This window comes from Silurus meridionalis, chromosome 4 (genome assembly GCF_014805685.1).
Source record: "Silurus meridionalis isolate SWU-2019-XX chromosome 4, ASM1480568v1, whole genome shotgun sequence".
Classification (NCBI taxonomy): Eukaryota; Metazoa; Chordata; class Actinopteri; order Siluriformes; family Siluridae; genus Silurus; species Silurus meridionalis.
In genome coordinates, this window is record NC_060887.1 from 18,198,435 (window position 1) to 18,217,383 (window position 18,949).

The 18,949-nt window shown below is 35.3% G+C and overlaps 1 protein-coding gene across 1 annotated transcript; it reads right to left on the reverse strand.

Moving 5' to 3' along the window:
• Nucleotides 1-3,981: 3,981 nt before the first annotated feature.
• Nucleotides 3,982-18,254, reverse strand: mtx1a (metaxin 1a). Its single transcript, XM_046848578.1, has 8 exons — nt 18,156-18,254; nt 10,996-11,065; nt 10,482-10,561; nt 9,111-9,203; nt 8,397-8,579; nt 7,961-8,037; nt 4,971-5,128; nt 3,982-4,749 (listed from the first exon to the last, which is right to left on the reverse strand). Exons 1-8 carry the CDS (start codon nt 18,234-18,236, stop codon nt 4,535-4,537), a joined length of 957 nt encoding a protein of 318 aa, XP_046704534.1. The 5' UTR covers nt 18,237-18,254; the 3' UTR covers nt 3,982-4,534.
• Nucleotides 18,255-18,949: the final 695 nt, after the last annotated feature.

Genomic DNA, 18,949 nt, shown 5'->3' on the forward strand with positions numbered 1-18,949 from the left:
CCTACATTCTTCTCTTCACATATGCCAGTTTGTTAAAAGTGCTGCGTCAGCCATAATACAGCACCCCTGGAGAACAGAGGGGTTAAGGAGTTTGCTCAAGAGCAGCCATATGTAGTTCTTTCCCAAACTTTTACCCTAAAGAGGACATCACACAACTGTCCAAACTTGTACCAACATGACAATTCCCATGTGCACAAAGTGAGGTCTATGAAGACATGGTTTTTCAAGGCTGGAGTGGGAGAACTTGAGTGACCTTGCACAAAGCCCTGACCCGAACACATTTGGAATGCTGAACACATTTGGGATGTATGTATCTGTATGTTTCCCAGTTTACCAAACATTGCCCCAATACACAAAATAATAGTCAGCATCCTGAACACATTCTCTTTCCAATATCCTTATGTTATTTTAATAATGACTCAAACTCTCCCAATATATCAGGAATAATGTTTGACTGTCAGCAGGTTAAAAGAGTTAATACTGGACATGATATGGCTATGAAGAAGTTAAAAAAGCTATTTAAATGAGAATGTCGAAGAGAATACAAGAAATACACTGTCTGAATATTCTAGACTGTGTTCCATTAGAGGAAGATACAAGACAGAATCTGAAGTTAAAATATGAGAGTTTTCTGTAATAATAAATCCACAGATTAAACATTGCTGCATTAAGAACTGAGAGAAGAAATCATTTCCAAATTAGAGTCGGTCACTCGAAAAGGAACCTGAACGATCTGAAAAGTGCGGTAGCTCATGAATTTACAATTTGAATACAAGCTGCACATAAAGTTAAGTCAGTATTTGAGCTGATGAGTAATTATGCTTAGTTTAGGTTTAAATGTTTAATACTTATTGATATGCTCACAAATGTGACAGTCAAATGTAGAATAACAAAAATAAGACTATATAATTGTCACTGTTGTTTTTGGTATTGTGGAAGCAAGCAATTTTATTTGAAGAATCTGACTAAAGTAATATGAAAATTATTCAAATGCAAAAAGAGAGGGACAAATGTCAAGGTTATGCAGATAATGACCACGCACATGTTCTGAAACCCCAGTGTTCTTTTCACTCATCACTAGTGAATCCAGTAAATCACTCCTGTGATGATTTGTGATATTTACAATTCTATAGTACAGTTGCAAACCTCAGCAAACCTTGTGTAAAGAAAATAAAGACACTGTTGAAATGAACAAGTACACTGCTATTTCTGAGACCCAGCATTTGACCCCTACAGGGAAACACATGACCCCTAATATGACCTCAGCAACCCTCGAGAGCCTTTTTAAACACAAAGCTTTAAAACCTCTTCGCTACAATTCACTGTATGCCTTTTAAATTAAATTATGTTCTTGGATTTACAAAATCAGCAGTTTATAATAATGATTTCAAGATGTGTTTAATAAAAGCTCAAAAACATGTTAGGTTTTGGTGAAGGCAGGCTTGACATTTCCCTCCCCTGCTAGGAGAAACTGTTTATTTTTGATTGCTACTGTGTTGCCTCAGTAACCAATTTTAGCAGCCCATGCCAAGGAAATATTTCCACTCATACTTCATTATTGCTGGACCTTGAAAGCAGGAGATTTGGAAATAAATGGTTGGTTCTTGCCCTTTTCAAACATCATTACACAATTCGAAAGAATTGCTTAAAAAAAAAAAAAAAAAAAAAAAGGCACGCAAACATGAAGTAACGTGCCTGTACGGAATGAGTGGCTTGTTAAAATCATTCTCTTTCACAGAGGAAAAAATCTGGAGTTTCCAGAAAAATGTTAGAATGCTTAGCACTAGTGAGTCTAAAGGGATGACTCACTTTTTAGCTCCTGAACTAAACTAAAAGCAGACACAATCATGACATTCATGTTCAGGCATCACACTCCATCTTTCCCATTCTGACTGGATTGGAATCTCATACAGAACAAAGCCACACAGTTTTGCTATAAAGTACATTTTCCATTTTTTTCATTAAACTTCATCTCCCATTGAAGAGAGCACATAAGCACATTAGTACACGTGCATGTGGGTGTGCATGTTCACACATACCCACACCCATATTACATTTGTCCTCAACCACCCCCCACCACCACACCAAATTAACCCAAAACAAAACAAAACAAAAAAAACCTGGAACAGGAGCCACGGTGAGATTCCTGAGCTGTGCTGTAATACACAGCTGAGTCCATAGGATGCAATGAGGAGACAGACATCAGTTTGTCAGCCCCAGTAAGTATTGCACAAAACACTAAGACAAAATGAAGAACTAAACATGTTTTTAAAAAACATTCATCACACGTTTTACACCTGATTCGTTGACACCTGATCATTGGCAACATCAGTCTACAGTTAAGCGATGTGTTCTGATCTTTTATTTCAATGGGGCAGCAGTCACTAACTGGGCTACTTTTGTTAAGACACTAGCAAGCTAGAGCCTGAGTCCAATTATAGTCTGACTAAATGCAAATAGCTTTTGGGTTTGTGCTATGGCTGCTGTTATCAACCATCCTCAGAAGCAGCAGGTATCACACATGGTGACCTGGACAGATCTGTTTGTAGATGAGGACACTTGATGCCTTTTAATAGTGTGACTTGCATGAGGCTTGCATTAAACAGATGGTCCTTTGTATGCTGGGGCACAGTGTTTTAGTAACTTGCAGTGGCACATAGATAGTTCCTATCCTATCCTGCTTACTCCTATCCAATGAGAGTCACTCCTTAGCCCTGCCACCAAAGATGCCATAGATATCGAAACGTAGAGCCTATTAGTTGGCATCTCTGGACTTGTCTTAGGGCATTAATTAACAGAGACTGAGAGATAAATGGCACTTTTAAGTAATAACACATACAGTGAACATTACTGCTAACAAGGGAAGTATTGTATCACTAGAAAATTATTTTTAATAAATAACAAAATACACTCACCATGGTAGAACAGATGAGAGACGTCTATCACAAATTGTGTAGGGCAGGTAAGGTACATCTGGTCTATGTGTACAGAACCGATAACTGTACCCCAGTTATATTTAATACGAGGTCATATATCACTTTATGACTGTTGGAAGGTCATAGCATACAAATGCTGGCACACAGTAAAGTATCCAGGTGACTCTACCCAGATGTAAAACCAAGATTGGCTTGTTTCAACAATAATAAATCCTTAAATAACTTACTCCAAGAATGTATTGATAGAGACTTCAAAGCCCTTTTGTAAACAAGGGTGTCTGCCAAATAGCATAAAAATGCTCATAACAGACTCATTTTTAATTCAAATAAAATATCTTTTTGTGCTGATGAAATTATGTAACCTTTGGTACTTAATGGATTATACTAATTGATTTGAGCAACCTGGCCATTAAAGGAACAAGAAAAACCAGTAACCTGTTCACACATCAAACCTCATCAAATGTCAAATATCCAGTACTGTTTATTTAATAGCAAAATCACAAATATTTGTTCTATTTTTGATGGTTTAAACCAGGCACAGGAAATGCAGCAGAAATTTGATGGCACACAAATCGAGTTAAATTTAAGTCACTAGAGTTCATCAGCCACCAACTGTTCATAACACTTTATAAAGGATGACCCCCCTTTACTGTATATAGACACCTACGCAAATTAGACAGATAAGACAAAAGTCACACAAATAAAAACACATTTATGCCTGAATCTGATGTAGAATGGCATGCGGGTAAAGAAATGTAGGTGCAATTGCAATATAAAAGAAATGTAGCAAGGTCCCAGAAGTGAAGACATAAAACCGTGATAGATGGAAGGAAAATAAGACAGACAGATTATTACTGTTGAAGGGAGGAAAGCTTTTAAACCCCAAACACTTATCCAGACATGAAAAATGATGTATAAGTCACAGAAAAATCTCTAGTGGCAGATACGGGGGAAAAGAAACTTGAACAATCACAATATCTGTATAATTTATCCGAATTATTTATTTATTTATTTATTAATTTTTTTTAAGATGCAGCAAAAAGAAAAATGTAATAAACCACTAGTCTTTTTTTTTTTTTTGTAACTAGGCAAACTTTATTAAAGCTCTTGGTTTTAATGTTTATATACAACATGTTTTGAAGGCTTTGGAACAAACAACAATATTAATTAAAAATAAATAAATCTGATCTAAGCGCTGGACATCATGACTCGCTTGAACATCGCAAAGATAAGCAGGAATGTGTCTCTCAGTGGTCAATGCAACAAGGCAAAAAAGCTAAAGTACTATGAAGAGAGACTACTAAGCAAGTCGAGATGCTGGTCCATCAATGTAATCTGACTAAATATCTAGTGGATAAACAGGGGAAAAAAAGCACAGGCCATATCAGATTATCAAATTCAAGTCTGATTTTGGAACACAATACCTTTTATAGTACCTTTTAAAACAATACAATGAAAAGCTTCTGAAGAGTGAATGAAGACACTAGAAACCTAGCATCCCATTATAAAAACAAAAATCACAATTATAATATTCCCCATAGTGTAAATCTCCAGTGAAGATTTTGTCCAAATGAAGTTATTTCCCACTGCACCTTCCATCACTCCTCCTCATCATTAAGATCAGTGGAGGTAGTGTTTCCTGTTAGCCCCTCCTCCTTCACATGCTCAATAGCAACAATGCCTGTGAGAAAAGCATAGCCCAACATGGCTGCTACAGCTACCAGGACTGAAAGCAGCTGTTTGCGTCTCTTATAAGGCTCACGGTCAAAGTTGCTCCCTTCCTGGACATTAGATGCTGGATGACCAATTCTTTCTGTAAGTAAACAAAATCAATTATTAAACATATATGTATCTTATGTATACACTTTATCCTGAGTGGAGTCATGCAATTCGAGGACTAATTACAATAACACTAAGCATAAGGCACCAAACCAAACATGATGACAGTATACAATTTATTTTATCTGAATCCCAAACAAAAAAATAATAGAGTACAGCAAATACTACTACTCCTAATAGTAAATGGTACATCACCTTGATTCTCATCAGGGAAATACAGGGATAGGATATTAGAGCAGAAAGTTGTCAGGTTTTCCAGAGCCGTCAGGTGCTGCTGTAGTTTACTGCTGGGCAGCCTGATCTTCAGTAGTGGTGCCAAGTAGCCAAACACATAGGCATCAAGGGAGGAGGGCCTGGAGAGTAAGTTTCAAAGTGAGCTCTCTATAGTCTGCTCTTCATAAACAGGAGGAATTTATAAAGCTTTAGCAATAACGAAGCTATTCTATAATCTCATGTGACTAAGCACTTTATTAGGGACACATGTACACCCACTCATTCATGCAATTATCCAATAAGCCAATCATGTTGCATCAGTGCAATGCATACAATCAGTCCAGAAGCTTCTGGAAATAATCACAACAACCATCAGAATGGGGGGAAAAATGTGATCTCAGTGATTAGTGATTTCGAACGTGGCATGACTGTCTGGTGCCAAACAGGCTGGTTTGAGTATTTATGGGATTTTCTCAAAACATTCTCCACTCAGAATAGTTTAGTTACCTGCACGTCTGCAGAAGGTAACGCCTTGTTTATGAGAGAAGTCAAAAGAATATTTCCAGACCGGTTTGAGCTGATTGAAAGCTAGCTAAACACACTGTACAACTGTGTTAAACTGAAAAGCATCTCAGAATAAACATGTTAAACCTTGAGGTGGATGGGCTACATCAGCAAAAGACCATGTTGAGTGGTTCTTCTGTCAGTCAAGTAAAAAAAAAAAAAAAAAAAAAAAAAAAAGCTGAGGTAAGCACAGATTTACCAAAACTGAACAGTTGAAGACTGAAAAACATAGTCGTCTGTTAATACTTAATTTCTGCTAAGGTACAATGAGGTGTCAAACACATGGATGTGTCAGAATTTGGCCGTAACAGCATGAGTCCATGGACCCAAACTTCCTTTTGTCAACAGTCCAGGCTGAGGTGGTGTAATGGTGGTCTGGAGAATGTTTTTCTTGGCACATTTTTGGTCCGTTAATACTAATCAATCACCACTTTAGTGCCACAGTTTATATGAGTGATGCTGTTGATCATATTTATGATAATCATATGCAAGGCCACAATATACAAACTTCTTATGGCTACTTCCAGCATGAAATGTACCATATTGCAAAGCAAAAGTAATCTCAAAATGGTTACAATTTTAAATGTTCTTCAGTGGTCTTCTCATTCCCGACCCGAATCCATTAGAACGTCTTTGAGATGTGGTACAACGGGACACTCAGCATAAAAGCTGTAGGAAAGAATGTTTCCAGTAATTTGCTGAATTCCTGCCATAAAGTATTGAGGCTGATTTTAGAGCAACGGGAGGCCGCAAACAGTATTAGTTAAGGGTGTAATGGTACAAAATTTTTCGGTTCAGTATGTACCTTGGTTTCTAAGTCACGGCTCAGTACAATTTCAGTATAGTTAGGGGGAAGAAATGTAAAACATGCTTCTTGTTTTTTTTTAATAACGCAGTTTATTATGATTGAAAATGTGGATGTTCACAAATTTTAGAGTTTACATTTTATTTTATTTTTTTAAACAATTTAAAATAAAATGCCTGCTAAGTTAAATAATATATACAATTATATTTTATAAAAATTAAATAGAATTAATTAAATTAATTCAATACTTATTATGTAGATGAAATTGAGTAATCAACTATCTTGGCACACGTTAAATTGATTAAATTAAATGTAATAAATGTAATAATTAAATGAAACAGTTTACATTTGTTAGACTCCATTTGGGGCTAACACTTAACTGTTCTACTTATTTCAGGATACTTTAACAAACGTCCATTCTGTACATCCTTCTTTCATTCGCTCCATCGATTTGCAGAATTGACAGAAATTCTTAAAGCTGAACATAAAACAATAAAGAACCCAGCTAACGCTAGCGCTATGGATTCTTTATTTCATGCATCGCAGAACAAATCTTATTTCCAGTATGGAGTGGGAGCCACAGTGACACTGCGCTAACTCTAGATTATTTTTCATACCTCTGGCATTGTGTATGTTTTCAAGTTTAATAATAATAAAAACATGCACTCAAAGTGCCAGGCGGAGACTAAACTAAATTGCGGTCTGCCACTTTATATGTTCCTGAGGGAATTTAAAATTTAACTATGTTCTGCATGTAAAAAGCCCTGTACTGAAAAATATCAGTAATATGTGTAGCGTTACACCCATAGTATTAGTATTAGTGTTCGTAATAAAGTGCTCTGTGACTGTATACATTCGCATTTTAAATACGTGATGATGGAATTCGACAAAATATAGAAATGTGTGCAAAATGGCTTTGATTTCTTAAAATTACATGTGCGATATATAAACAAAATGGACGTATGTGTAAACGTTTTTATACAAAATGAAGACAGAGAAATGCAATTTATACGAACCAAAAAGATGATAACATTTCAGTTTAAAGGCCCACATTCCCATTTCTAAATGTTTAAACTTATAAATACTTATTTGCAGCTGTTTCATACAAATAAATAGTTTAAAAATCATATATTGTGATTTCTGGATTTTTTTTTTTTTCTGATTATGTCTCTCACAGTGGACATGCACCTACGATGACAATTTCAGACCCCTCCATGATTTCTAAGTGGGAGAACTTGCAAAATAGCAGGGTGTTCAAATACTTATTTTCCTCACTGTATATAAAACAACTTGATGTCTTGATATCATATCTAAACTGTTGGATCTTTCATAAGCCATTCCTACTAATGAGGTTTGCTAAGTTAGAAGTCATATACATTTTTCATTAAATTAGGTCTGGAGGTAAATTTACTTCATTGACTGCTTGACAAATTAGGGTCTAAGATCAAGCTGGTTGTAAATCTGTGCAGACTCCCTATTTAACAGATTTACTGGCTTATACATAAAGTAGTCATCACTAGTGATGTGACAAAAAAGGAGGGAAGCTCCTTAAAATTAATTTTCAAAAGCCCTAATGTAGGCTTTTGCGCTTTGATGAACTTACGAGTCCCCGAAGAAAAATCTGTTTGAACCGAGGCGTTGAGAGAGAAGATTCATGCACTCCAGGGCATCACTGTATAGCTACAAAGAGAAAAAAAATGAGGTTTATCCTTCTATGTAGAAAAAAAACAATAACCATGTCTGTGACATCATGAAAAAATAAATCAAACTTGCAGGTGTGTGCGCTGAAAAAAATGTGTGGTACGCAGAACAGCAGTACTTCTTTCAACACTTTCGCCTGTAATATTCCGACGATCATCAAGACCTTGTTTGGTTGGATTATGCAATAATATTAGCCGTGGAAACAAACTTGGCTGCAAAGGTTGATTCCCAGCTGCATGTATAGACACCTGGGATTTAGATTGCTACAGTAGATTACACATTCCCATTCTCAAAGCCTGAGCAGCCAAATTCTCCCCTTCCAACCCACATTTCCATACCTCTTTCTCAGCCTCCTCGCCAGCCTCCAGAGTGCTGTTTCCCCGCATAAGTCGCACTCTGTCCAGCTGCTGGGCCTGCATGCGGCTTGGCAGGAAAAAGTTCAATGGAAAGCATATATTCTCCGCATGCCAGTGACGTGTCACCTCAGCATAGTTCTTCGGATCAATCCATAGAGCATAAATCTGCAAAAGTATGTAGAACAGACAACAGGGGAGGAGAACGGAGAGAAGGACATACAGGCAACGATGAGTGAATGCATTTTCATTCTAAAAATATTCTTCCAAAAATAAAAAATAAATATTCATAGCATTCTAATTGCATTATCTACATAGCTAACAGTACAAGCTCGTGTGGATTTCCGTTCATAACAGCTGTTCAAGTGATGGAAGAGTTAAAAATGGTCCTATTCCAGCCTCACTGCCTCCAACTGAGAGCAAACTGTCAGGAATTGTTATACAGCAGCTATTAAATACCAGAGATAATAACCCAGTTACCATTTATCTGCTAATGAAGCATAGGAAAGAGCATAGCAGGAGAGCTTGTTAGGATAAACTACATATAATAAGATGTAATGAAGATATTGGCCCCATTTCTACTTTGAGGGAACACTGGGCCTCTTTGCTTCAGTCCAATTTTCTTATAATTTGCATTAACAACAGGATGGATCATGTATCTCAAAAAACTAGCTTCTGTGCTCGTTGTGTGAAGCTCACCAGAGCAGGCATGAGCTTTTCCTCCAGCAGAGAGATAAAAGCGAGTGTGTCAGCTCCTTCTTTTGCGGACAGATCGTAGTCTGCATTGTATTTCTGAAATAAACAAGACAATCATCTCCCACATTTGCAGTCATTACGATTTTAAAATGAGAACCATGCTTGTGTTGTCTTAATTCAAAAGAAAGCAAAAATGCTTTGGCTCTTTGAGAAATAAAATATGCCCCAGAGAATTGTCAACAATTACAATTCAATACTTATTACTGAATGACATCATATTTTTTAAACAATTTTTTGTTATATTTAATGTCCACAAGGCCATTTCAGTTCCTGTTTCCATTAATATCATCATATATATGAACTGTTGTTCCAACACTTATTTTTGCCTCCTCACTCTTAGTAAGCTACCAAGAAAAAAATGCTAATCATCTTATTAAGCCCAAAGAAAGACTTTCCTATGCTGAAAAACTTTACCATATCAATGCTTCTTTATTTGTTAAATAAGTTATTTTATGACCTTTTTAATTATTAAATGGGTTGTAAATATAGAAAGGGTAATGTATTGCAACAAGTAAATTAATGGAAAACTTTGGCTTCATTTACATCCAGAACTACTGTCTGAGCTGTGCAACTATAATAATAATAAAATAAAAAATAGTAACCACCTGCTGAACATTCTTAAAAACTTATTGACAACTTAGTGACTTCTTTCTCATTTTATTTTTTTCATTTAATTTGTCAACATTATATAGAAACTGTTCATGGCAATGTGATACGAAACTCATAAGCTTCAAATGCCATAAATTAAAACAAATGAGCCATTAGCAAATTTAACTGGAAGTCCTTTTGTGGTAGAGCTACTAAGTAGAATCCAGATATGTGCACAGTCTGTTCCAAACAGATGGGAAAAGCAGAGTACTTGGCAACCAGCATGTTGAAAAACAATTTTTACAATTTGGAGCTTTTGTTATAAATATGTGCCAAACTAAAATGGATGAATTGTATGTGTGTGTGTGTGTGTGTGTGTGTGTGTGTGTGTGTGTGTGTGTGTGTGTGTGTGTAATGAAAATTAATAAACTAAAGTATAAAAGTATATTAAAATATAATCTGACTACAAAGTATGAAAAGTTTATATATATTTTATTATTATTATTATTATTATTATTATTATTATTATTATTATTAACAACCTTTTCATACTTTATTTATATTTATTTATTTTTTAGCTTTATATTGTATTACTTTTTCACATTTACTAGTTGGACGAAAAAAGCATTTTACTATATGTCCTACTCTGTATAAATGTGTATGTGACAAATACAATTAGAATTTGAATTCAATTTGACTTGAATGAACAATCGAAGAAAGCGATACCTGTTTCCGGAGCTGGATGATAATCTTACTGGGTTGAGAGAAGCTTCCATCTTCTTTGGTCTTCAGAGCAGGGAGTGAACCTTGGAGCATGCAGGCACAACACATCTCAGTCTGTGTATACATCTGCTAGTATATTCTTCTCACTGTACTGTATTACTGCGGTGTATAATTCTCATAATAAATATGTTGGATTGTATTATTAATACCATTATTATTAGTAGAACAACAGCTACTCTTATAGCATAACAAGCATAACAATTGTACATACTAATACTAATGCATCTACAGGAAAATCTTATCATTTGAGGATTGGACAGTTAAATAAAGCATGTGTATTATGTTTTTTTTGTGGGCAGTAAAATTCCTAATTTCTTTAGCACATTTGAAAAGCTCTAATCCAACATGCATTTCTGCCACTGCAGTTAACCTGATCAGCCTAAAAGCATCATGCTTACATAAATGATACATTTGCCCAGAAAAGGAGAATTAAAATCTATTGAAAAGTAATGCTTACCTGTGGGACTCCTCCAGGGGTTGGAGATCTTGTGTACTTTTAGTGGGGTTCCAGCAAATCGAGCATATGCCTGGAAGTGTAAAAGATCACTTAAATTAACTCAGCAATGCCAGGAGCAAGACTTGGTCTAAGTTCCACTAGTTAGGACGTTATTTGTAGAATGTGTTGTATTAAAAAAAAATTGAGCCACCAACACACCCACCCACCCACCCACCCACCCATCCATCCATCCATCCATCCATCCATCCATCCATGCAATTAAATTGCAAATTTGATCAAATTAACCAAGTCTGGAACACCACCAATGAACCTGCTAACATAGAAAGCATAAACACTCTCTACAGGACATCTGTAAATAAGAAAAATAGCCAAGACGTACAAATCAACCCAGAAACAGACCCTTGGTGTCATCGTCATGAGTTGAACAGCAAGGTATAAAGCTTAAAAACTGAATCATTATCATAAACCATAAACAATAATAGCCTGTTCTCATGCAAGACAGACACAAACACAGATGAATAGACAGTTCAAAACATTTTTTCTTCCGGCCTCCTTATTTTGAGCGTAGAAAATTTAGGACAGGATGTGAAGCAGTTCAACAGTTCAGCCCATGAACCTGAATGTACTGAGCCTCACTTTTAGTTATGTTAGCAGTGGAGAAAATGTGCACACGTCCAGAGTGGTGTTCATTGGTCTACCTTCATTCTGAAGTTATGCTTCTGAATTGTATTTCTTATACATGACAGATTGAGCTTTAGAATTAAGGGACAATACAAGGAAAATACATTTTTAAACCAGATTTTAGAATTTAGATATCCTTAATAGCAGAAAGAGAGTGGGGTTGTGATGTGAAATTATGATTTTGGTTGGCTTGGAAACAGAATGAAGCAAGGCATGCTCTGCTTAATTTATCTCGAGAAAGGAAGCAGTTCACAGTTTCTCTGGCAGACAAGAAAACAGAAACTCGACACATCACTGCATGCGGACAAAACTTCAACTCAATGACATGCTGCAGTTTTTATTCCTGTTGACTTTGACTGTTGACTTTCCTGCCACAGACCCGTTCTAATAACTCCCCAATGCCAAACATTTCTACATCACTAATTTGATGTGAAAAGCATCAGGCAAATTAAACTTTAAATTATGCATTTCCCAGCTGGGCTAAAAGACATTTTTGCTTGATTATTTCCAAATTGGCAATAATTAAGTTGACAAGGGTATAAACAGTCCTTTCAGATGAAATCTATTAAGACAGAGACAAGGGTTGTATTCTTTATAGCTTAAAAATAGTTTGTGTGTCATATACATTTAGAGTGGAACCATGAACACTACATGCATCTATGTGACATTTTGCTGCAAACCTAATTTCTTTTTTTTTTTATGTGGCCACGATAGTCACGTAGTCTCTCTAGCATAAAGGGTGGGTGGATATGAGAGAGAGAGAGAGAGAGAGAGAGAGAGTTAGAAGAACGTCATGGAAAACACTGCTAAATTTCTTCCACAATGTCTGCAGGTCTTGAGATTTTTTTGCAAGGCTGTTTGAGGGATTACAAAAAGAAGTGGACTGAGGAAAATGCATCATGCCAAAAAGCAAAAAGAGGTTTTGTGCAACCACAAACAGAATATAAAAATCATTTATTTTTAGTACTAAAATCTTATAAATATTCTTAAAAAAAAAAAAAAAAAAAAAAAGATAATTTGTGCTTGAAAGTGCTTGATAAATAAATACACATAAAAAAGATAAGAATAGTTTTGAATAACCACTAGAAGAAGTTTCAAGTTTCAGGTTAGTTGAGACTGACTGTATATATTCTACACCAACGTTCTGGAGCTTTCCATCTTTTTTTTTGCAGTTTTATTATTTAGAAAGGAGAAGTCAAATGAAATTGAGGTGCCTTTAGTGTCACTGTGTGGTTCAGCATCACTGCCTAAACGATCAGAACAGTGGAAACAGACCCGAGGAGAAGCAGCCAGTTGGAGCAGCAACGATTACCATCAAAGGCTGACATCATGCCTTTGGATTATTGGAGAATTCCTCACACAATTTTAAAACTGTGTGTTGTAAAACCAGAGACATGAATGCTCATGTGCTGTCCAACAGAAACACGGACAGAAAGTTGCTGCAGGCCAAACTGCTTCTGCTGACAGTTTAGTTTACAGCACACCACCAGTTCATATAAAAAAAAGAAAATAAGAAATGCCATAAGCATCGTTCCAAAAAGACTTTCCCCTATAAACCATGCTAAGCTGTGCAATTTCACCATGAGATTTAACTGAAAATAAATTACACACATTAAATGAGTGTATGATTTTGTAATGGGTGTTGTGTGCAATTTTCTTTAAATATGATTAAGAGGTGTCTGTGAAAAGTTGAAACTGAATAGAAGTGAAACTTGTTCAACATGCATTCATGTACATCTATGATCATTTTTAATAATAACAATAATATAGCCTGCTGCCTAGTTTAGGAGAAGTCCTCTAACCCTTATTGAATTCAGCAGAACAGCAATTAAAATGAAATAAAAAGTCTTAAAATAAAAAAAAATATATATAATTCTTTGTATTTTGGTTAATTACCTGAATGAAAATGCTGCTGCATAGGTATATACAACATATTCTATTTCTGATTTTATTAACCCTTTTCTATGTTTTTATTCTATTTTTGCCATTTCTTGTCAAAGTCCAGTCATAATATAACATTTCACTGCATGTCATTTTGTTTATGGTATATTTATGCAACACATAATATAATTTTTATTTTTTTGAGGAAAAAAAAAAAGTCTAGATTGCAAATAAGCATTTGCTGTTCTGCTGCCTTCCCCAAACATTTTATTCACTGCAAGACCAACCCAGAAATCATGTGGAAAACTGAATGAAACTTGGGCTATAATTTTCCAGACAGTCTATGTGTGAGTACAATGATGTGTCACTAACTGCTTGCTGTGTCAGGAATCAGCCTGTAGTTACAGACCATACTACAGTGGGGAAAAAATGGCCACAGGCATTTTCCCAACCACTGAGAAGAGAAAAGTTCTTCTGAATAAACCTCCTACAAATAAGCCACCTCATTTAAAAGTGGGGGGATCCTGAACTAACGGAAATTAATTCCATGTGGATACTATGGTGTTACACAGATACAGACAGGGATTTCCTGGTGAGGTTGAGACAGAGTGGAAAAGTAAAAAAGTGAAGAAACTCTTTCCATGATAAGTTCTTCACTGGAACAGAAGGATCCCCAGAGGTTTAGAAAAGACCTCATGCTGTTCATGGTTCTACTTAAGAGTTTTAAAAAAACTGCTTTTATTAGCTGTAATTAATTCCAGTTAATTAACTTTTATTTCACATTTGATTTAACTGGACATCTCTATCTGAACAATTACAGCAAGCACAACACTATGTGGAACAAACTAATTATGAATCACAAATATCCAGGGAATAGATCTGAATGTTCCAGGTTAAACATCATCACAAAATGTTCACTGAGGGAATCTACAACAATAAAACCCAAAAGAAGTTTAAAAAGGCCAAAAGACAAAGAATGCATGGCTAGAAGTCATGGCTTTCTGGCAGATGCAGGAAGAAGAGGTGATTAATTTTTCAGGACACCCGGTTTACAAAAACAAATGTATTTTCTCTATATATTGGTCATAATTCAATTAGATTCATGATGCTATTTTTATGTTTTAATTGAGGTCAGAGCTCTTGTTTATTTAAATATACATTATACATATATGTATAGAAATATACAGGATTATATATATATATATATATATATATATATATATATATATATATATATATATATATATATATATATATATATATATTTATTTTAGGGATGCACCGAATATTCGGCCGAAAATGGCCAAAAAGTGCATTTTCGGTTTTCGTCCGAAAGACTTTGATCACCGAAAAAACACGGCCGAAACAGTTTGTTGTGATGACGCAAACAGAAACCGCGCCCTGCACGTGCTTGTCTGAAGCAACATGTCTGCGGTGCGGACGTATTTTAGTATATCTGATAAAGACCCACGGATAGCGATTTGCAAAATGAAATATCAAGAGGGGGTGCGTCTGCAAAGACTTTCTCCACGTCGGGTTTAATTTATCAACTGAAATCCAAACATTCCGATCACTATACTGAATATGAGAGGAACAAGGCAGGAAGTTTCCCAGTGATATTGTTGTATTGTATCTTTAAGCAGTTGCACTTGTTCTGAATGCACTTTGTTTTTGTGAAAGAACATATTTAATTTTACAACCTTTCAGCAGGCCAGAGGGCCTGTACATTATTATTTAATGTACACATGAGTGCATTTAAGTTAAACATTTAAGTTTGAATTTTAATTTATTTTATCCTGTGCATTGTTGCAATGTGCTATAAATAAATATATTTATAATTTGTAATTGATTTATTATTTGAAACTTTAATATTAATTTATGCAATTGAAATGCCTTGATTTTAGTAAGGTTAGTACACAGTCATAGACATTAATGCAATGGTAATAATAATTGACATAATTTCTTTCGGTGTTTCGGTTTTCGGCCTTGCTTTCCTCTTTTTCGGTTTTCTGTTTCGGCCAAGAATTTTCATTACGGTGCATCCCTAATATATATATATATATAAACAAGAGTTCTGACCTCAATTAAAACATAATGGGCCCTGTAGCATTGCCATCAATTTTTCTTATGCATCATAGATTACAGTACTTGTGTTGTTTAAAGACGTGATGCATCATGTCTTAATTGTTTTGTTACACCTATAATGTACACACTGTACCTACAAAAATGTGTTCAACAAACTACCAACACCACCTACCTTCGGTGAACCTATTTATAAAAATAGGAATATTGTCACTTCCTCACAAACAACAGTCTAATTAGCTGTCTAATTAACTTTTTTTCCCTTCAGAAATACATCACACCTGGATCCATGTAAATGGTTTATTGCTAGCTAAATCACAAGACCTTGCTTTCACGATCGGAATTGGCAGAACAAAAAGAGTACAATTAAGAGAAACAACAACAACAAATATACTGCTTATTTAACTGATACAGTTATATCAAGTGTCAGAATCAACACATGAATATTCTGTATCAGTACTTGTAAACTTCCAAAGAAAATGTATATACTTTAACTTTGTTAAATCAAAGAACAACTGGAGCCTTGTAAAAACTTGTAAAATAAAAATTGTCAATTTCATTTATGAGCAAGTACAAGGGTCTATTTAATTGCTTTATTTTGATACTATTTTGACTGGGTGCATGAAGAAAAAAAAAAAAAAAAAAAAAAAAAAAAAAAGCTGCATAAAGTTTGTGTTATATTCAAAATTCACCAGAGCAGCAGAACTCCTGAATCCCCTCTTGGCACAGAAGACAGAATAAGAAGGTATTTTTCGGATTTCGAGCGCAACCATCAAAGCAGCTCTTACAACCTGATTTAACGCAACAGTTAAACTTTTATTTTAAGCAGTGTTTAAATCCAGACCATGTGTCCTGCAGTGCAAAATTGAAAGTGTGAAAGCTGTTGCTTTCAGTTGGAGTGAAATAAGTCATATAGATACACTATATAGACAAAAGTTTGTGGACACCTGATCATAAGGTTTGTATATGCCCATTCCTCATTTAGTCCACATTTGCTGTTATAATAATGTGCACTCTTCTTTGAAGATGTTTGACAACATTTTGCAGTGTGCTTGTGGAGATTTATGCTCATTCAGCCATGAAGGTGTTAGTAAATTTAAGTACTGGTGAAGGGTGAGGAGGCCTGGGGTGCATTCAGCATTCCAATTCATCCAAATGTTGTTCAATAAGGTTTAGGACAGAGTGCTATAGCAGGCCACTCAAGATCTGGAGCTGGCTTTGTGCAAATTAACATCAGCATCATGGAACAAGATTGGATGCTACAGCATACAATTGCCTGCCTTCAACGTTGTGGTAACAGTCTGGCAAAGAACCACATATTGCTGTGAAAGTCAGGCGTTCACAATACTTTTGTTCCTTTTGTAGACGATTGCATTTTGCTGAGAAACAAAATTGCTTAACACATTAAAATGTATAAACATAATCTAACACAAGTCAATTGTTGGCCACACTGTGAAGTTGCTTAATTGTACTTCATGCTTAAGCAGAGCTCAAAACTAAGACATAATGAAAGGCACAAAGCCAAATCTATGTGACTCTCAGAAACCAGAACCACATTGGGTAACTCCTATAGGTTTTTGTGTCTCCTGCCCTGATGTCCTCTTTTAATATTCTAATGCTTAAAGCACAAGTCAGTTCTTCAAAAGAAGATTCACATTTTATTCTGTTTTGTTTCAAAACCAGATTTTACAGTGGCACAGTGGGTATTCTGATCTCTCAGCGCTCCAGTGTACCAGTGAGCTCTGGTCATGTCTGTGTGTTTTGGACCCAATCCCAAACACACTTCAGCAGCTTGTTCGGCAACAATAAATTGGCCCTACATGTGAATGAGTGTGCAAATGTGTGTATGGCAGCCTGCGGTGGACCAGCATAACCATTTGGAGTGTGTTCCTGCCTTGTGCCCAGTGTTCCTAGCATAGACTCAAGATCAACAACAACCTGAGCTAAAATTATTACTAAATGTAAGAAAGTGCGATTTAAAGAAAAACACAAATATTTGTCATAAACTTTTAACACCCAGATCTTACATAATTGTTAGTCCTGCAAAAGAGAAGTGCAATATTAAATACTGTTTTAATGTTTCTCCTTACCTAATAAAAAAATATTTATACCAGTGTGTCTGCTTTATTACACACTAATCACCTCCCAGATTTGAGAGATAAATAATTTGGGCTTGCAAAAAGTCTGTGAAATCAGGAAAGAGCAGCTCTGATCTCATCAATCTCAACACCTACTGTACAAACATTGCATGATATTACACATGTACACAAACAAATTTAACACACGGAGTCTAGTCTCTGAGTAAAACATGCAGTTTAAACATGTCTGAATCAATGACAGTCGCATTATTAAAATCATCCTGTTTATATGCAACTTTAACGCAATGGATTTGGGATGATTAACACCCTGTCATTTTTTGGTGACAAACTATCCGATAAAATTATCCCTCCAAAAGAACCAACGTTGTTTTAAATAAATCCGGTTGTGGTACAGAATGAAACAACAGCAAGACTTACCAATACAATTAGACTGTCAGTATCAACAGACGGTAAACCCCAACTCCCTTTCCAGCAAAACAACTCTGAGGGGGCCGCCATCTTGTTTAACACAAATAACCTTTGACTCGGAAGTAATCTTTTACTGCGCAGCAAAAACAACAACAAAAAAAGCAATACAATTTTTTTGTACAGTTAAGGCTATTTTTTGTATACATTTATAAAAAGTCACAGCGTAGCATCATGTATCCATATTTTTTATGATCCTCATTATTTTTAAGTCATTATTAAATCATTCAAGTCTGGAGACAAAAAGTCTAATATACATAAAAGAACACAGAAACGTTGAAATAATAAATCACAAAGAAGTTTATTTAAAAATAGAATCATACACTAAAACATGCCATGGTTTATACAACAATTATAATAGTTTTTTAATGTAAAATATATTTATCAATAACACACTTTTGCCCAACAGCCAGTAAACAAAACATCTTTGAATTCTCTAAGCAATATGTATGTAGATGTATGGTGGTTTCTTTCTGTTACTATTAGTATACCAAAATGGATTAAGCAATTTTGACATATTATGGTCATACATTTGGATTTTGTTTTATAGAGGCAGATGCTCTAAACTGGACATTAATTTGCATCTGTGTTGCAACAGCTCAACACTGCCAGGACATTCACAAGACATGACATCACATGCTGTGTTTAGAGATAAGGGGGAGTTCTGTGTGTTCTTTTCTGTTTCCTCAATTACTCTTGCAAAACACATCTGAAATGTGACCTGAAATGATGTTAATGTCTTTTTC

Coding starts and splice junctions, on each gene's coding strand:
- mtx1a (XM_046848578.1), bottom strand. CDS start 18,236: ATGGCGGCCCCCTCAGAGTTGTTTTGCTGGAAAGGGAGTTGGGGTTTA. Junction 11,066..18,155: donor CTGACAGTCTAATTGTATTG/GTAAGTCTTGCT, acceptor TTACACTTCCAG/GCATATGCTCGATTTGCTGG. Junction 5,129..7,960: donor AGATTTTTCTTCGGGGACTC/GTAAGTTCATCA, acceptor CTTACTCTCCAG/GCCCTCCTCCCTTGATGCCT.